Genomic DNA, 23,254 nt, shown 5'->3' with positions numbered 1-23,254 from the left:
TGTTAAATTTCTCAGTGCTTGTGAAACAATGAAAATATTTAAAATGCATGTAACAAAACAATGCAGTCGAAAACATTGGAAATGCTAAGTGACAGTAGCTGTCAAGAAGCAACAAGAAGAATCAAACAAAAAACTCATAATTAAAAACCATAAATGATAAACAATGAGTGTAAATCCCTCTCCAAGTACAAGAGCTTGATCTGTTTATTGGAGAGGAACAGCCTAACTAGTACCTACACATTAAGATATCGCTCACTCCTTTCAACAACGTCATATATTTAAAAAAAAACTTGATTTTTTAGGAGATCGTTTTCAAAGTTTAAAAATATAATAAAATGTATTAAAAATAAATATCAAGCCACTTATTAAAATTTTTACTGTGCAACAAATCTTTTTAGGTAAAACCTGAATATTGTTTCTCAATTTGAAAAATTATTAGGATATTTAAAAAAATCTTAAAACAATATACCTTTTCTTCGAAATGCAAAAACAACACTTTCTACCCTGTAGCGGGTAAATATTGAGTTAAAAATATGCCGCTTTTGCTGGGATATAGTAAATTTTCTGGGCATTCCGAAAACATGCACAACTGATAATTGACGATTTTTGATATTAGACGTTGTTAAAAGGAGTGAACGATATGTTAAAAGTAGAAATACCTAGCAAATTAATTGAAATGAAAATAGTAATAAATTAAATTAAAATAGCCCGTAATTAATAGCTCCAACATAAATACTTTTTCATTTCAGTTGCATTAATATTCAGTATTTTAAAATCGCTCTCTTACAACATTGAATCGGTTACCGTAATTTATTGAAATGTGACGTTGAATGGCATTATAAAATGTGGATTTACGTCAAATCACAGCAGGTTTTATTGTAATTATGGTAATCCAATCTGTTCACTAATTTATGGTTCGATATTGTGGCAAAATTTATGGTAACTATCGGCATTTACTAGACCATTATAAATTGATGTCTACTGTGTGGAAAAAAAGCAGAAAAATTACGCATAAAAATGTATTTACAATATTTCGGGTCATCGAGTATTTAACTGTTCATTTTTTTATTATTTACAAATGCAGGATTTGATCCACTCAAGGGTTTTCACATGAAGTTTTTTTTTGTCACATATTCAATGGCTCAACAAAGATGAAGAAGTCTATTGAGATGGAAATAAGGCTACAAAAACAGCCAATAGTAGAAGTTTTACACGAGAAACAATATTTCATCATTTTTTTATTGAAGTATTAAAAAAACAATCCGAATTTGAGTAATGGGGTCGTCAGTCATGTCAGGTCATAAGGCTGTGTAAATGCCCAGATTTGCACATTTCGATCTTAATCAATTTTTTATAAAAAAAAACCTTTCTTTTTTTTATTTATTTATTCATTATTTTTTAATTAAATGAAAATAAAAAAAAAACAGCTTCCACCCCCTCTTCATCCTTCGAAGTCCCAAGGACCCAATTGTTAAATTAAGACTTAGCTACACATGCTGTATTTAAAAATGATGCGGAATGCATCGAAACACGTGCCACAGATTTTAATAAAAAATAGTATTTACCAAGTAAAATTTAAATTAATCGAAAGATAGTACCACAAAGTGACTGACGAATCAATTAATGAAAAAACCTGTATTTTTAAGAAATTAAACAACTTTGTTTTAACCACTTTTTTATTGGTACACTTTATCTAACCGATTTCGATAGTGTACCAATAAAAACTGGTTAAAACAAAGTTGTTTAATTTTATAAAGTTTATAAAATGTGCCACAAAGTATCTGCGAAAAACATTCAAGAAATACTTGTTTTTATGTTTTACCCTTAGAAATCAAACCCGGAACATCATGTACGGAACGAAACAGCCCTAACCACTAAACTACGGAGTCTGACCAACTTTGTAATACCCTTACATATATATTGTCGTAATATACTGATACGACAGATCAATATCGGTCAAGCGATGGGATCGAGTGATAACTCAAACACGTAGTTTATTTGTAACCCTACGTCACCTGACGTGCAATGTTGGATGGCATAACACGCCCCTTGTAAATTAAATCTAAAATGAAAGTCAAGGTTGCCGCAAAAAATATGGATGGCTTAAAAAAATTCTACAAGTAGCTTAAGAGTCATTTTCATACCAAAGTAACGAGAAACCTAAACATATTTACGAGCGTGTTAGTGATCAATGTCTGATCTCCTGGTAGGAATAAATACATAAAGGTATATTTTTTTTTATTTTGTATTGAAAAAAATCAGATTTTGTTCTACCTAAATATATGGTTTAGAAAAGAAAAGAGTTATTGAAAGGTTATGACTAAATATTTTTTTTTAACTGTAAAAAAATAATACACTTAAAAAAAATATAAGTATGAAGTCACGTCCGGCTCTCAGCGCAGCTGAACGCTTACTGAATCCTATTGTTGCGAGTAGGCCTTCAGATGTATGCTAGTTAGACTTCCTTTCCGACGAAATAAGTCATTTTTAATACTGAATCCTATATCGAGAGTAAGGCCTTACGATGTATGGAATACTTTTCCATCCAACCAATTATATCAGGTTGAACTTTTGGAGCTACGAGAAATCTATTGCCAACAGTGTTAAATTTTTTTTCGTGCGCCAACATTTATTTCCTAAAAACTAACTAACTAACCATCACACCGCTTCCCCGCAGGGGTAGGCAGAGAGAATAGAGCGCCACACCACTCTGTCTTTGCAAACACTCTTCGCCTCTTCCACGTTCATGCATCTCCTCATACATACCTGCCGATTGTTACGACTCCTAACCTGACCACTTTTAAGTATTTGGCATACCTTATCGTGCCATGTTTTTCTCGGTCTTCCTCTGCTCTTTTCTCCACTCACATTCGCCTCATAAATTTGTTTTACCGTTCTTTCCTTACTCATTCGCTCCACATGTCCAAACCATCACAACACACCTTTCTTATTTTTTATCGATAATGCATATCTCAGCTTTGCATTCCTTCCTCATTTCACTATTCGCACATCTATCATATATCGTTTTGTCGCACATCCTTATGAGAGATCGCATTTCGACTGCATTCAGTCTACTTTCATCCTTCCTTTTTTATTTCCTAAAAATATTAATAGATCTAGCCAAAGAATGAATCATTTACTAGAAATCCCTCTTTGCAAATCCAGACTCCCACAGACACTCATTTATCTTAGTTACAAAACTGTTTAGTTCATTCCACAAAGACTCTGGGCTGGAAATTAAGTATTTAAGCTTGTTTCGATTAAAAATTTGGCATAAATTATTTATTAAAAAAACACAGATCTAAGTACCTTCTTCTTTTAAACGTATAACTCATCTAGTACATATTTACTATCCTTTTCATTTTCATCTTTATATATTTTTTTCTGTTAAAATCAAATATTTGTAATTTATATTAGCACTTTCAATCTAAGTTTATTTCACATATCTATTGTATTCTTGCCAGTGCCCTTTATTATAACCTAAAATAAAATGTATATTTTTTTGTATTTTTACTATATATTTTTTTGTACTTGTAATTGTAATATATTGTAAAATGCAAAAGAATTGAAAATGAAGAAAACAATATACATAAAAATATTAATAGTTTAAGACCTCCTTACCTTTGAAAACAATAATATTTCTCCTACAATAATAACAATTTGTATAATTTATATTTGATGCACTAACTTTTTGATTTTCTATTTTATAATTAAAATAAGAAATTTTAAACAATTTTAAAAGGTTAATGTTACATTTTAATAACAACATTTTGAGTGTGTCCAAACACTTATGGGTAGAATTGGTGAATGTTACACGTGTGTAAAGTGATCACTTAAACCAGCCTATAACGTTCGTCAGTCCCGTAAATGCCCAGACTTCCATATTCTTCTTCGTCTTTGATGAGATGTAAAAAAATAATTACATTTTAATTATAATAATAATTCGGTTTAATTTTGACAGCCCTAATTGGAAGCACGCGAGGGATAGCCCCGATAGCTGCGGACGCTAAATTTGATTACAGATCTAGATCAAATAATTGCAGGGCTGCCAACGACACGACTACAGTGAGTACCGCACCGCCCGCCTGCACCGCATTTACAGCAAACAGAAATGCAAATATTAAGTTAATAATTGGAGGTAATTATTTCGAGTTACATAATGATGCCGAGTTATAATGACATAAACTATCGTGTTTCAATACCATTGTATGTATTTATTAAATACCTTCGCAAAAAAATACCAAACCATTTAAATAACCACTTATTTTCTTAAATTCTGAACACTTTACATTTTATTTATCTTTACCAGTGGTTCTCAATTAGTTTTTTCTTCGCACCACTTCAAGAAAGACCTTAAACTCATGTACCCCTTATAACGAGAATGATGACGAGAATGACTACATTTTTTGCAAAGACAGATTAATGTGGCGTTCTATTCTCTATGCCTACCCCTGCAGTGAAGCAGCGTGATGGTTAGGTTAGGTTTTATTTTTAGTCTTTTTTATATTAATTTGATTGCTATTTTTTTAAAACAATTCGATCAGTTTATTTTACATCTCTTCCTACCAAAATACAGTTTTAAAGACGGTGAGACACTTTTCAATCTTTGTGCACCCTTAAGTCTCTGCGAATACGCGAACCAATAATTGGAAAACACTGATCTGTTTAAATCAAAATGATATCTTCGTTTTTTCAAAATCTGAAATCTCCCAAAACATTTCGCCGACTGCTTTGCAAATTTTGTCAAAAGGTTACATTGGAATAGGCGCGTGTTTTTTTTTTTCATCACAGTGACCACAGCTCCATCTTTTGAATTTTACAGCGACACACGCAATAATAAACACTACCCATGACCGACTGCTTCTTAAAAGCTTTCCTCTTAAATGGCAGTTATGAACTCAATCACGTAACGTCATGAGATGAATCATATATCCATGACTGTAAAATTTGAGTAGCGTGGTTGTCAATCATGGGTAGAGAAAGTTGTATGTTACACGTGTGTACAAAGTGATCACTTAACCAGCCTATGACAGAGGTAAGCCCTGCAAATGCCCAGACTTCAATACTCTCCTTTACCTTTGAAGATATGTCAAAAATCATACTAAGTCTTCGGTAATGTAATTCAGTGCCCTATGCACCATTGGGTGTGGATATGGTGAAAGAAGAAGATACTTTGTAGATAATTCGTAGTATAATAATAATTAATCTTGGATGATTTATATAGCGCCATTTTCGTAAAAAAAAAACTACCTCAAGGGCGCTTATAACAGGTATATATATATATATATATATATATATATATATATATATATATATATATATATATATATATATATATATATATATATATATATATATATATATATATATATATATATATATATATATATATATATATATATATATATATATATATATATATATATATATATATATATATATATATATATATATATATATATATATATATATTTATATATATATATATATATATATATATATATATATATATATATATATAATATATATATATATTAATATATATATATATATATATATATATATATATATATATATATATATATATATATATATATATATATATATATATATATATATATATATATATATATATATATTTATATTTATATATATATATATATATATATATATATATATATATATATATATATATATATATATATATATATATATATATTATATATATATATATATATATATATATATATATATATATATATATATATATTTATATATATATATATATATATATATATATATATATATATATATATATATATAAATATATATATATATATATATATATAAATATATATATATATATATATATATATATATATATATATATATATATATATATATATATATATATATATATATATATTTATATATATATGAATGAAAAACGTCGTCAATCGGCTGAGTCTGAAGGCAGGAAAGTGGACCCTCCGTATTGTTGCGCCTTCATGTATGCATAGATTTTCACCGTCATTTCAACCCTGATATATACTCGTAAATACAGCTATGTCTATTAAATTTTCTGACCATAATACCGAGTTCGATACTGTGAAAAAAAAATCAGGTCATTAAAAATTAGCCCATTTTTTTAACGAATTAATCATTGATAATTGAGACCCGATTGTATAAAGGGTGGTTTGGAAATTAATGTAAAGGTGGCGGCCACTCCAGCCTGTAATCAGACTAATGCGATTGCATACGGATCGTTGATTAATTGAAACGTATTCGGCACTTAAGGGTTGAGGGTTGGAAAATCAACTTCAGCCATCCTTCCCATTTCTTACTTTTACATCGTTGGGAAAACAGCGAATTTGAAATACAGTTTTGTTTCATTTATGGTGATATTCGTCGAAATTATTTTTTTTAACTTATACATTTATAGTACGTAAAGATAATAATTAATACTTTTAAATAAATATATTTTTTTAGTAGTATTTTTCGCTCATTACCTATGTTTTATGAATATAATCTTGGATATTACATTGGACCAACCGCCTATTTTTTTTCTAAACTTGCATACGTTTCCAATAAGTTCTGTTAATTGTTTTTGCCATTTATTGTAAGTTTGATTTATATACTCATATTTTGTATAATTTTATTTTGCTAAATCTTCGTTTTCTTGAAAGGAAGCTCAAAAACGCCTGGCAATTTTTAGTATGCAATCCACGCAACATGATTATAAATTTATCAGTCCTACATAGATCAGCTAAGAAATCAGGGAAAACATTTACGAGCGAATTTTATTGAAAATTTGATTTATATGTTTTTTTTTGTTACAGTGCTTATAATATTGCTCTATGATATACAAAATTTAATTTAATATAATGTGTTTCTCTCTTAGAATTAAAAATACTGACGTATTTTCGATTTTTTTAAATAATACGTGTGAATATTTGTTTATTATACAATATACGAGTATTTTTTTAAATATTTTACAATAAGTATAATAAATTGCCATTTAAAAATAAATAAGTTACATTAAAATAATTGTCATTAAGGAATCTGATGTGTTTCGAACATAAAACTCTTTAATGATGACATTGTAGTTTTTTTTTATTTTACAAATATATTTTTTCGTAAATACAATACTTAACGATAGTGAAAATTTTTCAAGTATTTTATTTATCTTTATTTTTAAGAAAAATAATTAGGTATTTTAACTACGCAACTGTAGTTAATTGCCTTTTTCTGATTTTCAATTGGTTTAAAATTATCATCGATATTAAAAATTAATATGATCCGAGACCATTGCACATATAAAAATTCCAAAAAATTAATGCAATATGGCTGTTCAATAATAGGCAAAATAAACGTTACACAAGTGTATTGACTGATCACTTAATCCAGCCGAATTCCAGGTCGTAAACCCTGGGATGCTCAGACTTCCATCTTTTTTCATATAAATGAAAGATGTTTAATTTCAAGTTGAGACACCTATAATATTGATATGTCAGCATTTGTTCTCCATGTCATTTATTTATTTATTTTATTTTGGGATTTTTACAGCCACTACAAAACAATATACAACAACAATTAACAAAACTACGGCCAACTAAAAAAATCCTCGGATAATGCTATTCTTATGAAAGTTATGTTGGTTGGGGTGAGTGTGTGTGTGTGTGTGTGTGTGTGTGTGTATAGTACCTATTCCATGTCAGCATAAATCATCCAACAAACAGGGATTATAAACACTTGGCTTATAATGGATAAATTTAAACGTTGTGTTTCACTCTCTCTCTCGCTGCTGGCTGATAGTGTGTGAAGGAGACGTGTATTCACCAGTGCTTACTATTTGTTATTTTATTATTATTTTGTGTTTCAGTTTTTGTTTCTCTATTAGTATATTTTCATATTAGATACTATATATTTATTTATACATGTATTATGTTAAAGGCTTTAGCCGTTCAATAAACAAATAAATAAATGTCATCCGTAGGGTGAATAATCCAACGTTGATAGAATGAATAATAATAAATTTAAAAAATTTAAAGAATTATTATTTATTTCCAGATATATTGCTCAAATGGACTTAGCAAAGCGGTACGCAAACAGCAGTAACATACAAAAATCGACAAAGCAGAAAAAATCCCTTCAACTAGTTCAAAAAGCGGCTATAGCCGTCGCCACAATACGGCAAGGACGCGAGATGAGCACGATTCGTCCGAGACACCAGCAATCGGTGAAAACGGTATTCACATCGTGGGGCAATACAAACTATGAAACCAACCCAGTCGGCAGCTTCTACAAAACCACAATAACGAAAAATGCCTCTTCGAAAAAGTTGCTGCAAAAAAAGTTTAACAGCCCTCGAAAGGAAAAAGAGAGGCCGATTGTCGATTTCAAGGAATGCGGATCTAACTTGACTCATTATCTTCAAAGGAGCACCCTCCATGGGATGAGATATATTGGAGATGGTCAGCTCTCGTTATTGGAAAGGTAAGATTAAGGCAAACGACACCGATCGACAAAAAATACAAACCCCCCTATAACCTTGAGATAGGCACCGCGTTATCAGAGGAAATAGGGAGGTTAATATTTTTAAATTGTATTATAATTTTAAATGACTCGTTCAGTCATTTCCGGTTGTTAAAAAGTAAAAAAAAACCATTTAAAACATCTTCTTCTTCAAACCCTTATCCGCACCTAATGGTGTATTAAGCACTGCATCATAAAAACACAGTGTTATCTTGATCGTCAACACATGAACTAAAAGTGATCAGCCCTCCGCTCCAGGTACCAATCCAGGGACCCCCCCTGGGAATTTAAAACATTAACCCCTGGAGACATTCCCTCCGATAAAGCGGTACCTATCTCAACGTTGTAGGAGTTTACTGTACACTCTAAATTAAACTCAAAATCTACATAATCCGAAACTGATATTAAAGTTTATCCCAAAAAATATTGATTTAGAAACTCAATGACTTGCAGTTGATGCAGATAACGTCGAAACCCAGTCACTAGTCAAATAAAACAAAAGTGGAAAAAAAAACTTTAGATTTGTTGTTTTTTATATATGTACATATATTGTATGTAATGCAGTTCCTCCAAGAAATGTCGGTACAAAATTTGAAGCCAACGATTACAAAGGTAAATCCGCTGTTTTTTAGTGGGAATTCAAAGATTTTTTATATATTTCTAGCGACTGTGTAGGTATCAATTTTTCAGGTTCATGTTTTTTTTTAAACCGTGATATTACCAAATATCAACAATGATGAAGACTTTTATAGTATGCCTATTATACACAAATAATTGCTCGATATAAATACTATAAGTAGTTACTTATACTGTAAATGGATTTTCTATCGTGATAGATTGTATTAACGATATAACAATTAGACGACTCTTTCAAAACGAACGATATATCACATGGCGATCACGCAAATAAATATAGATACAAAGTCATAAATAAATATTATACTTACTATTAAAGTATACATGTAATCAGACATAGGTGTCGCCTACTTTCAAAATCCTCCAGATCCATGTTAGATCGATTTTACAAAAAATGCAAATTCACCGGGTAACATTTATGTTTAAAAAAATTGTCTATCATTAGATAAAATATTATGAAATAGAGAGTTTTCCATTTTTTTGGATTTTTTTTCAGTTTAAAAAAAAACGAGACACAAACCGATAATGACGTCATCTTAATTTTTGACTTATCCCCGCTCTCTGATTGGCCGATACGGGTCAGAATGCAAGTTTCATGAATATAGCGTAGTTTGAAATACAACGCTGTTTTTAAGTATTTTTCAACGGGGTTTTCAAGTATTTCAATATTTTAAACAATAAAACCCTCAATTGACATTGCAATAGAGTATTTATTTTAAAATATTATAAAATTGGATCTGGCGAATTTTGAAAGTAGGCGACACGATAGGCAATATCAACAAAAAATCTTCAAACATTTATGTGCTCTACTTGAGTGTATCTTGAATGTATCCATGATTGCTGAATTTGCTCCGCTTTGGAGTTGCAGCTTTCAAGATCTTGGTTTAATCTCGACATGGATGAAGAAGACTGTCGAGTTGGGAATATAGAAGTCTGGACATTTACAGGGCTTAGGGCGTTTGTGCACTACACGGAATTACACGGAATATTACCGTCGGGCACGTCAGTTAGCGTTTTAAAACGACGACTGGCTTGGATTGGCTTGTGCTTTTGACCATATTTTTTCGGATCGGTGCTCTTGATCGGTGCTTGAACACGTTGCGCGTAAATTCCATCACGCTAATCTGTCGTAGTCGCTTTCATTTTTCAAAACCAGACTGCCGGAAGGTAAAATTACGGGTAGTGCACAAACGCCCTTACGATCTACTTAGTCCTAACTTACATGCTGAAAAGTGAAGGTTGAAGGGACTGCTGAAAGTGGTAGGGACTTTGAAAGCATTAGCAATTATTTTTATCTTTGATAGCGAAAAACTTTGCATGATTGATGAAACACAGATATAATATATTTTTTAAACTATTTATTTATTTTTGATGGATGGGTCCAAATGAAAACCAAGAGTTTCTTTACCGTACCTAGGAATGTGGCGGGAGCTTTTGTAGGGCTGACGACCTGCCATTGCCTATTATTATGGCCATATTCCCATCTTAATAGACTTCTTCGTCTATGTTGAGATATCGCAGATAACATATTACAGAGTTTGTAAAAATAATTGAACACACATTTAAAATATTGTGAATAAGAAAAACTTCCAATGTGTCAACTGTCGAAATAAATGCAATAAGATTGAAAATGATACATTTTCGGGAGTCTTCTAGTTAGCAAAATAATTATAAAAAGAATCTTACTTATATTTCACGAAGGTTCCTGCTAATAAAAAGAGTATTTAATCGCAGACGAAATTTTATTTGAAAATTTCCGATCATCAAGCATACAACATTCCAAAAAATTATTGGTATGGTTGTCAATCATGGGTGGAATGGTGAATATTGCACAGTGTAATTGTAACGTTTGATAATGCCATAACTAGGCGAAACAATTGTCACAATGTTAATTTTTATGTGTTTTTGTTAATAAGATACAACTTAGTAGACACAAAAAATCTGTATCTGATTAAAAAATTAATACTTAAATTAAATGTAACAACCTTGTAAATGCCTAAACTTCGATACCCCCATCCCAATAGACTTCTTCATCTTTGTTGAGATGTCAATAAAAATCTTGATGTTTATTTTAACTCCATGTTTTAACAAAAAAAATTAATTATACCCCTAAACTTCGATACCCCCATCCCAATAGACTTCTTCATCTTTGTTGAGATGTCAATAAAAATCTTGATGTTTATTTTAACTCCATGTTTTAACAAAAAAAATTAATTATACCCCTAAACTTCGATACCCCCATCCCAATAGACTTCTTCATCTATGTTGAGATGTCAATAAAAATCTTGATGTTTATTTTAACTCCATGTTTTAACAAAAAAAATTAATTATACCCCTAAACTTCGATACCCCCATCCCAATAGACTTCTTCATCTTTGTTGAGATGTCAATAAAAATCTTGATGTTTATTTTAACTCCATGTTTTAACAAAAAAAATTAATTATACCCTTGTATTGAGAATATTGTAATACACAAATAATCACTTCCATTTTAATAATAATGTCCATTTGACAAATATTGATTGACCATTTGACAAATATTGATTGACCATTGGACAAATATTGAAGGCAAAATGAAGGAATGGGTAAATGATCAAGAGTTAATTTTATGAAAATTGTAAAATTTATATACTTACTCTTAATTTTTCTCTCTTTTTGTTTATATATTAGATTAAAATGGTTAAAAACAATAAAAAATGCATATGAAAAGAACTCCACCGACAAGAAACACAAGGTGGCTTGGTGGGTCTTTGCAAACTATTATTTTTTAAATACATATGTTTAAAATTGTGATTTAAATAAATGTATACAATTTTGGTAAATGAAAAAATTCTTTGTGACGTTAACATCGAACAATCGATAGATACTCCATTCCATATTCTATGAAACAATTCATTCTCATATGCCTACCTTTACACCCTAAAATAAAGAGTATCCAACTTGGTTTACTAAAGACCTAATACAATTTATCAGTGGAAAGAAATTGCTGCACAAAAAATGTTTTTATATTCAATTGTAAAAGACCCTTGTGCCGTATTAATAAATAAATAAATAATAAAATACAACAACAAAAAATAGCATTTCTCATTTCCAGGGTATTCTGGTTCATCGCAGTGTTTCTAGCCGTCCTGTTCGCGGCATACTACATAGGAAACCTATACAGCCGATGGGACACATCCCCCATGATCGTCTCTCTCAACCCTGAGCAGGCCCAGCTGACTTCCATCCCTTTTCCAGCCATCACGATCTGCAACGTCAACCAGGCTCGTAAATCCGTAGCAGAGAGGATACAGAAAGATGGGTAATCGTCCTTAAAACTCAATATTGATAATATACATTTGATGAAACAGTGTGGAAAATTTGGAAGGACCTACAACCTGAGGACGAGGAGAGCTGACCTCAACAGTCTGCAAAGATGATAAGTTGGGATGGAAACAGGAAGAAGAAGTGCAGTGTAGAAAATTTGGAGTCTTGAGGAAGAAAATTGGTGTTTTACTCAGATAATTTTTGGAATATTTACTCAGATGTTTATCTAACCTTTATACAAGTTTTTAGAATCACGTAGGTGCTAATTATAAAATTCAGGGTCCTTATAATAGTTATTCAAGGATAAACCCAGTTCGTTATAAACATGCTCAATATGGTATTGTTGGATACCATTCAAGACAAAAATGAAGATGGTTAGATTTTAAAAACTACTAATAACAGGGTTCAGAATCCAATTAGTAGACATTCAATGATAAACCCAGTTCGTTTTAAACATGCTCGAGATGGTTTCCTTAGATGCTTTGCAAGATGATGTAAGAAGTTTAGATTTTCCTAACTGCTAATTACAGGGTTCAGAGTCCATACAAAAGACATTTTAGGATAAACCCAGTTTGCTGAACATGCTCGAGATGACGTCGTTGGAAGCTTTGCAAGATAAAATACAAGATGGTTAGATTTTTTTAACTGCTAGTTACAGAGTTTAGGATCCAAATAATATTCATTGAGAATAAACCCACTTAACCAAAAAAAACTATATGGCATCGTTTGATGCCGTGCAAAACAGTTTTTAGCTACTTATTATAATTTTAAAGTCCATTAAAGTCATTAAGAATAAATCCAGTCGCGAAAAGATCAAGGTGGCATTATTATTACTCTAATTAAGGTTTTTAAGAATGGAGAATTCCTGGCTCAATATCTCATTTTGTGGAGATTACAAAAGAAATATACTACGATTACAAAATCGTCTAAGTAATCTTGCCTATAGTAAATACCACTTAACTATAGAAATACTTAATCCAAACGTCAGCAAGTGTTTTTGCTTTTAAAAATATCCCATCTTTAATTCAACTTTTGTGTGTTTACAGAAAATCTGTGGATAAGAGGGTTCTGGAAGCTCTTTGTAATACAATGAACGACACAACAGTGGATATAGATTCTTCGAGCAAAGCTGGCGAGTGGTCGTACTTCAAGCAATTCTTGATCAATGTAAGTCAATAGTAATAAGTATCTTTTAATTTTAGCACCTGGAGAAATGTACGCACACATTGACACACATTTTTTGATGTGGGTATTTATTTTAAAGTAAAATGAAAACAAACAAAACATGTGTTCGACCAATAGCCACTTATGGGATTGAAGCAAGAGCAGATACTTCCAGAACAAAATCTCGACTTCGAACCTCCGAGATGAAGACTCTCCGATCCAAACCGGAAACACATTGCGAGACCGAGTAAGAAATACCGACATCCGGAGCATGTGTGAGACGGAGGATATCGTGAGGTGGGGACGACAACGAAGGCGATACTGGAATTAAGATATAAACAGAATGTAAGAAGACAGACCTCCATGTATCATCCTCTAAGGTAACCCTGAAGGACGCAAACCCCCAGGCAGACCTCCGAAAAGATGAAAAGACAGCTGGGAGTCAACATTCCAAAAGCGACATGCGGAGGCACAAACAGATCCCTAGGATCTACAAAAAGAAAAAGAAGAAGAAGTATTTATTTTATCGAAATATATGAGAGAATATAACGCCACATGAATCTGTCTTTGCAATCAGCGCCTCTTGTATCTCCTCATAGATACCCGCTGATTATTCAAACTCCTGATCTTTTTCTAAACAAAACACTAATGTTTCTTGTTCTTCCTAGGTGACCCAGCCTTGTTCTCACCTCATCCCCTCCTGCTACTGGAAGGCCGTCTCTAGGCCTTGCGACACCCTGTTCAATACCGCTCTCACGGACGAGGGACTGTGCTGCACCTTCAACAGTGTTCACAGAGACATGATGTTCTGGAACCCGTCAGTAGCATACTAAACACCCTATCTTTTGCCATATAATTATTAGTATTAAGGCCCAACATACATTTAATCGCAACCTAATTTTCTCTTAACCCGGGTAACATTTGAAGTAATTTTTTTTTTTAGTAAACATCGTTTTTGTATTGAAAAAAAAATTTCTTTAAAAAAAGAGTTATTGAAAGGTGAGGAATTTAAAATATATAATTTTAAAAAAATTCTATTTATTTTCTAAAAAAAAACACATTCAATATATGTATATTGTAAAAAAATGTATTGTGATTTGAACGCCCGAGATCTAAGCCTTAATCACCAACTGTATCAGGCCACACACTGCTGTGACTCATTCTGGTTAAATATAAAAGAAAGTAAATTATAATAAAACACTTATTTTTTAAAAATTTGAGTATTATATTGTTGCGACTAGTTTCGGAAGGTACAAATGCTTCCATCTAGAGGTTTGAATATAAACTGTTTTTAAATAATAATAAAAAAAAACTGTTGCAGCCCGATATAAACTGATTTAGAGGTTATATTCAATCCCGTAGATAGAAGCATCTCTAGTTTCCGAAACTAGTCGTAACAATATAATACTCAAGTGGTAAAAAACGAGTGTTTTATTTATAATTTAATCATGTCTTACCACAAAGTGACCGCCGACACAATAAATACATAATATAAAAGAAAGTAGATAAAAAAAAACACACATTTCTAACATGTCGCTCACTCCTTTCAACAATTTCATTTATCAAAAATCGTCAGTTTTCAGTTGTGCATGTTTTCGGAATGCCCAGAAAATATACTATATTCCAGCAAAAGCGGCATATTTTTAACTTAATATTTACCCGATACAGTGCAGAAAGTGTTGTTTACGCATTTTGAAGAAAAGGTGTTGTTTAATAATTTTTTTAAGTATCCTAAATATTTTCAAATGTAGAAAAAACATACAGGTTTTACCTAAAAAGATCTGTTGCACAGTAAAAAGTTCAATAAATGACTTGATATTTATTTTTAATACGTGTTATTATATTTTTAAACATTAAAAACGATCTCCTGAAAAATCAAGTTTTTTGATGTATAACGTTGTTGAAAGGAGTGAGCGATGTATAATTTCGACAATGCTGGTAAACCGATGACAATATTATAAATCTTTGATACAAGGCTAATTGATAATGATTAGATTATATATGGTACATATGTAGATAAGACCAAACAAAGGGGCTAAAGAATATTAAGTATGATCAAGTTTCTCGTAGTAATTTTTTGGTTTAACGTCTGTTTTTACTAATTTTTGTATTTTATTTTAGGAGAGACCTATCAGACCTAAACGTAACGTTCCCATTCCCCCCAGTGGACTGGACACCCGAGGCCGGCTACCCCGCATCAGCCCCTTTGGACGGTTTTCCATGGAGACCTACTGGTACAAATATTTATTTATTTGGGAATTATGCAGCTTGTACATAAAATTAATATAAAAAATAGTTTGATTGTTTTTAGTTTTTGCATAAACTGTATACATTTATTTAAAAGAAAAAATATAAACATATCATAGTCGTGCAGGAGAAAGTGGCCAACTGATAAAACGTAAAATGTTCAGGAGGGCCAGGCCATTTAAATCACTTTTGCTTGGCAAGTTATTTTTAACAAGTCAATATATCATACTTCCAAGTTTAAAATCCTTTGGGATTTTTTCAGGGCAATATTAAACTAGTAAGATATCAAATAGTCAATGATCACGTTTTTGTAAAAAATGCACTTGGTCATTTTCTCCTGTATGACTACGATATGTATTTAAAATATTTTTTGCAGAGCCCACCAAGCCGCCTTGTCTAGTCGGTGGAGTTCTTTTTACATACGTTTTTTTTTTATTAACCATCATTTACCCATTGATCATTGATAATGACAAAAGCCAATTTAATAATTCCACATACTTATATGTTATGAATACTGTTGTATTTTAAGAGAGAAAAGAGAAGAGAGGGTAGGCGTGTGTGAGTGTGTGTGAAATATGAATGAACTGTCAAAGATTATTTGTCAAAGTTAACTTGCTAGCTAACCATCACGCCGCTTAGGCAGAGAGAATGGAACGCCACACCGATGTGTATTTGCAGACAATCTTCGCTTCTACCACATTCATGGATCTTCTCGTACATCATTCCCGCCGATCATTCCGACTTCTGACCTGACCACACCCAAGTATTTGAAACATTATACTTGAACATACCAAGTTTGCCTCGGTCTTCTTCTTCCAAATGAAGTTGGAAATAGGAAACAGAAAATTTGAAGTAAATTCTCGTCATAAATTTGTTAAGCCATTCTTTCCACACTCATTCATTCCGCGTGTCCAAACCATCTCAAGACACCTACTTTTAAAGTTCACAAATAATCAAACACAGGCAATTCCAAAGATTTTTTTTTATTGTTATTTTAAGAGAAATATTTGTGTTTTTATTATTTACACAAATATTTCTATTTCATACTATTTCTGTGAGCCTAAGCGGTTCATTATTAGAAATAGGTATCAAATTGTAGTAGAGTGGGTTCGAACCGAGAAACTCTGACTTTAATGTCCGCGACACTAACCACGGGACCACAACCCGACACGAATTATTCAAACATTTACTGTGTATGCCTGGTATATTATTTCAGGCATCAAAAATTTATTTGTAAATAATCACTCTTTCTATAAAAGTAATAAAACTCGTATTTTCTTTAATATTTCAGGCACTGGCGCCAATTTGGGGTTGACATTGGTTTTAGATGCCGATATTGATGAATATTACTGCTCCTCTATTAGCAGCGTTGGATTTAAGGTAAAACCATTTATTTTTTAAATAAGTATCCCTTACTTTTAAAAACAGTAAAACCTTGATATAACGGACCTCTATTTAACGAACTTCGTATATAACGGACAAAAATATCCGGTCAAATGTAAAAAAATAAAAACGTCCTGTTTATATTAAACATGCTTAAATTCAAGTGCCGCATGTAAACATTTTTTAGCGGTCATGATAATCAAATATTATGTCTCAAAATATCAAAAGTGCAAACAAAACTTGATTCATATTCAACATATCGCTCACTCTTTTCAACAACGTCAATCAGTATCAAAAATTGTCAATTTTCAGTTGTGCATGTTTTCGAAATGCCCAAAAAAGTACTATATCCCAGCAAAAGCGGCATTTTTTAACTTAGTATTTACCCGCTACAGGGCAGAAAGTGTTGTTTTTGCATTTTGAGGAAAATGTATTGTTTAATTATTTTTTTAAATACATACATATTTTTCAAATGGAGAAAAAACATTCAGGTTATACCAAAAAAGATCTGTTGCACAGTAAAAAGTTCAATAAGTGGCTTGATATTTATTTTAATACATTGTATTATATTTTTAAACTTTAAAAACGTTCTCCTGAAAATCAAGTTTTTTGATATATGACGTTGTTGAAAGGAGTGAGCGATATTACAAGTACAATAAGCTGGGATGTAGGCAGGAAGAAGAAGACCATGTAAGGGGGTAAATAACAATTTTGTAATGTTGAATTTGTGCAGATTCTCCTGCACAATCCGTCCGAAACTCCCAAGATAACAGATTACGGAGACTTGATGTCGCCCGGTACGGAAACGAGGATCGCCGTGAAGCCGAGAATATACGACTCCGAACCTAAACTGAGAAACATCGCCGTAGAAAAGAGAAAATGCTACTTTTCCGACGAAAGCAAGCTGTTTTTTTACAGGTGATTTATAATATGAATATATTATATCCTACATATTTAAAAGAAAACACTTGTTTTTTACCACTTGAGTTATATTTATTTATTTTATTTTAACGACTAGTTTCGGAAACTATGCTTCCATCTTCAGGTCTAAATATAAACTCAGTTTATATAGTTTACCTGAAGATTGAAGCATGGCTTCCGAAACTAGACCTTAAAATAAAATAAATAAATATAACTCATGTGATAAAATGCGAGTGTTAACCTTTAAATTTCATCATGTCTTACCACAAAGTGAATGCCGAAACTATAAATAAAATAGTCTATCTATTGTATAGTGTTGACTTAAGTTTCATATTGACATTTCTTTCTTTTCAACTAAGTAGTCTTTTTCACATATATTTTTTCAGTTGCTTTTATGGTAGCTAGTCAAATTTAATTTATGGGGAAAAAACTATAAACTTACATATTTTTTTTCTATATTGTGCAGTGGTTAGTTATCCCGTTTGTCTACCGCCCTAGAGATCTATTAGGAATTTATAATATATTAAAGGGCGTTCTATTTCCTCTGCCTACTCCAGCGGTGAAGCGGCGTGATGGTTAGTGTTATGTACTAAGGTGGTGAAAGACGATCAGTAATAACTAGGCAGTACTTTGATTTTGGTTTATTATCAATAAATATTACTAGGTAGCTTTTTTTCCGCCTCTGTGGTTTAACGGTTAGCGTGTTTAGCAATCTTGCTGGAGGTCCCGGATTCGATTCCCAGGGGGAGAGGCGGTAAAAATAAATATTAGTGATTTTACTTTCTAATATTAATTTAATATTACCCTGAAGCGCAGAAGTGATATCGCCTTGCCTTCATGTAAGTGACGTTCAAGATAACACTGCGTCAATAATATATGTACGATGCAGTGCCTTGTGCACCATTGGGTGCGGATAAGGGTTAGAAGAGGTAGCTCTAAGCGAGTGACTGATTTCTAGGAGAGGCAAATGCAGAATGCGCCTGCCAGACTATGGAGTATGCACACGATTGCGGCCATGTTGTCACCAATGTGTCACTAACATACCCACATTCCTTACAGTTAGTTTTATTTCTCAATTATAATTTTTAAATCTGTTTTTTTAGGACTTATACAAAGAAAAACTGCGTTATGGAATGTGAGACAAAGCTAACAATACAGCAGTGCAACTGTTCACAATATTTTATGCCAAGTTAGTACATATCCGCAATAGTAACATTTATATTGTCGATTTAACTGATACACGCATTTAATAAAAATTACTAACTTGAACATCGATATGTTTCTAGAAAACAGCTCGGTGAGAATTTGCGGAATGAGGGATGAAAAATGTTACATTGATTTGAAAAGTAAGTTAACAATAAAACTATCTTCTTATTGCATCACTCCACGTTGAAGGTAAAAGTAAATCACCAATGAAACTAACTTCTTGATTAAACTATATTTGGATCGCGTGCCATCTGTCGAACGTAACAGCAACACACCCGAAACTAAAAATTGCTCATGGCGGACAGCATGCTTCTTGACATTTGACGCCATTCAGCATTTTTAATGTTTTCGATTGCATTGTTGTATCGTGGATTTTTTATATTTTTAGATTAAAATTATTTACAACATTTTGAGTGTGTCCAAATACTTGTTCACAAATCTGGATTATCTCCAATTCGCACTTACGTTTATTTTTATTTTTTTGTCATCTCGACATAGATGAAGATGAATGATACACACGTGTAACATTCACCAATTCTACCCGTTATTGACAACCACACTACTCAAATTCTTGGAAGTTCTATATATATATGAACCAATATTGAAACATTATTTTTGAATCACTAGAACTTAACTAGAGACATCTATTGGTGAGATGAAAAGAAGCTTTTTATTGAGCAGAAACTCTTTTATTAGCATGCGAGGTCCGAATCCTGGATTATAATTATAATATAAAGGGATTATAATATTTATTTTTTTTATTTATTATTAGATTAAAACCAATATTTTTAGCTTTTCCACTTTTTTTTTTTTTTTTTTTTTCAAAAAAAAAAAAAAAAAAAGTGGAAAAGCTAAAAATATTGGTTTTAATCTAATAATAAATTAAAAATGCAATTCCATCACGAAGTGTCAGTGGATAATATAAATGGATTATAATATATTTTTAAGAATATATAGGGGATTAGAATCATCCAACATCATTAGACTTAAACCAGCCTATGACGGTCGTCAGCCCCGTAAATGCCCAGACTTCTTCATATTTTTCTTCATCTTTGATGAGTTGTCAAAAAATAATTTTAAAAAATCATGCATAAATCAAATTTCTCATTTCAGTTGCAATCGAAGATAAACTCGGGATCAATGAAAGCGCTTTACTATTAAATTCTAACTGTGACATGTGTTACCCGGCCTGCTACGAGCTGTCGTATGACAAGGACACCAGCTCCACCGCTCTAACGGACACTTTCCAACTCAGAGAAGATCTTCTAGTCGGAAAAACGCCTGAATATTTTAAGTGAGTTTAAAAAACATGGTGGGATCTTTGTCAGACGGGAGGATTATCTAATTTGACATACTCAACCTATAAAGGATTGTATAAAACTCGTTTTGTGTTTATAACAGCCGAAATCATCAATATTTTCATTCATCCTTTTCTTTTGAAAAATTCGCCTTCGTAAAAACGTTATTTTCGTAAGTTGGCAATGAATGACGTCACATAAAACGATGGAGTTATTTAAATGTTGGTGTCATTGCTAAATTATTGGCGGCTCTATTTGTTGATGTCTACGGTCCACCCTCCCACCCCTCCCCACCCCTCATATTTGTATAACACAAATGGTAGTGCAGTGGTAAACAGACAATCCACACTACTACTATTATTATAGCTCTATAAACCATAGACAATAAACCATATGACGTCATAAAACGTTCGATGACGGAAATTTGATGACGTATGCGAACGCACGTTTTTCGTTTTATTCAAATATCTTAAGTTTAAACCTTAATATCTCCCTTGGTTCTCTACAGATTTCGATAAGAATGCTACCGATAGTCTTGTGATTTTTCATTTAAATTTATTAGCTAATAATCACACATCGTGATATTTATCTCCACCTATAAAAATACTTAAATCTAAAGAAAAGTTCATCTTCGAAATACCAAAATAACTTTACAATACCAAAAAACCAAGTACTTCCCACAGATAAAATAAAAATTTAAGATATAATAACGCAAAAAAAAATCAAATGAGATATATACATGTTAATCCACGAAAAAAAATATATAATAAAAATAAATTAAATCACCCACAAACATTAGAAGTCATTCTCCAAGCACAAGAGCTTAGTATCTTTTGGGAGTGGATTCCGTTATTAATTTCAAAATTGTAACGTAGATATGTCTAGAAAATGAATTTAATTGTAAAAAAACACTTCTAACTTTATTAAACAAGTAAAATAAAATAGTTATAATAAAGGATTTTCAAATAACAAAGAAAACTTACAATCGATTTAAAAACATGATGAAATAAAAAAAAGAGTTGTCTACGTATAAAAAAAATCACTCACCAGCAATCCATTTTGAAAATGTGTAGTAAAGAGGTTCTGAACAACCTCAATTATAGGCTATATCTTACGAGAAAAACATACCAAAATATCATTTAATATAAACAAACTGGAATATCACTCTAAAAACAGACTAAAATAATATCACACAAGAAAAACATTATAGAATAACATAATGTGAAAAACCCGACTAGAATATCACACACGAAAAACATGATATAATAACACGCGTGAAAAACCGGTGAAAATAACACTGTTTACAAACGGGCTAAAATAATATCTCACACGAAAGACAGACTAGAAAAAACACACGCGCACGAAATGCCAGCTAGAATATCACACATGAAAAACAAACTTGAATGACACGGACGAAACAACCGGGTGAAATACCACACTACAAACGGGCTAAAATAATATCTCACACGAAAGACAGACTAGAAAAACACACGCACGAAAAGCCAGCTAGAATACCACACATGAAAAACAAACTAGAATGATACACGGGTGAAATATCACACTACAAACGGGCTAAAATAATATCTCACACGAAAGACAGACTAGAAAAAATACACAAGCACGAAAAGCCAGGTAGAATATCACACACGAAAAACAAACTAGAATGATACACGGACGAAAGAACTGGCTAAAATATCACACACTACAAACGGGCTAAAATAATATCTCACATGAAAAACACACATGGAGAAATAAACAAACACCAAACGAGATGAAAACATTGCGCTCGAAATGGCTGCAGATTTTGTCTATATGCACGTGTTAAATATATTTGTGGCATTACTTATCTTACGGATGACAGTTAAAAACAACCCTGATCCAACTGACTAAAAATTCATATTCGGAACAATAATTAATATTATTATAATAAGTAGGTACCTACAAGCACAATTTGTTTTTCGTCTTTCCACAGCATTTATGTCGCCTACTTTTAAAATCCGCCAGATCCATGTAAGTCGATTTTCCGAAAAATGCAAAATTCACTGGGTAACATTTATGTTTCAAAGATTTGTCTATCTTTAGATAAAATATTATAAAATAAAAAAAAATTCATAAAATATTATGAAATAATATAATTCGATGTTCTAGGTACCTACCAACACAACTGGTTTTTCTTATTTCCACAGCTTTGTGTCGCCTACTTTCAAAATCCGCCAGATCCATATAAGTCGATTTTCCAAAAAATGCAAAATTCACCGGGTAATCTTTTATGTTTAAAAGATTTGTCTATCTTTAGATAAAATGTTATGAAATATATATTTTTTTAATTTAAAGATTTTTTCAGTATTTAACCTTTTCATAGCCGCAAATAAATTACGCCGCAGTGCTCAACAGGCCAAGTATTTTTTTGAAAAAAAAAAGTTGTCTAAAGATTTTTTTTTTGTTGTTTTTATTGAATTATAATTTACTTACCAAATATTATATCCCGCATCGATTGTTAGAGTTTTATTCTTGAAGTTAAACCAGTTTCAAATTTTCAGGGTTGTCACACTAAGTCGC

At 31.6% G+C, this 23,254-nt stretch overlaps 1 protein-coding gene across 1 annotated transcript; it reads left to right on the top strand.

Annotated features, from left to right (window-relative positions):
* Positions 1 to 8,206: 8,206 nt before the first annotated feature.
* On the top strand, positions 8,207 to 19,385 carry LOC148309672 (pickpocket protein 28-like). Its single transcript, XM_088259717.1, has 8 exons — positions 8,207 to 8,496; positions 12,265 to 12,471; positions 13,523 to 13,643; positions 14,309 to 14,457; positions 15,762 to 15,874; positions 17,179 to 17,267; positions 18,004 to 18,188; positions 19,295 to 19,385. The coding sequence occupies exons 1-8, from the start codon at positions 8,207 to 8,209 to the stop codon at positions 19,383 to 19,385; spliced, it is 1,245 nt and encodes a 414-aa protein (XP_088115843.1).
* Positions 19,386 to 23,254: the final 3,869 nt, after the last annotated feature.

The sequence above is a fragment of the Brachycentrus maculatus genome, unplaced genomic scaffold (assembly GCF_059751285.1).
Source record: "Brachycentrus maculatus isolate JH-2025_06_01 unplaced genomic scaffold, ASM5975128v1 h1tg000119l, whole genome shotgun sequence".
NCBI lineage: Eukaryota > Metazoa > Arthropoda > Insecta > Trichoptera > Brachycentridae > Brachycentrus > Brachycentrus maculatus.
The sequence above is the reverse complement of the archived record's forward strand: the minus strand, read 5'-3'. Positions and strand labels throughout refer to the sequence as shown.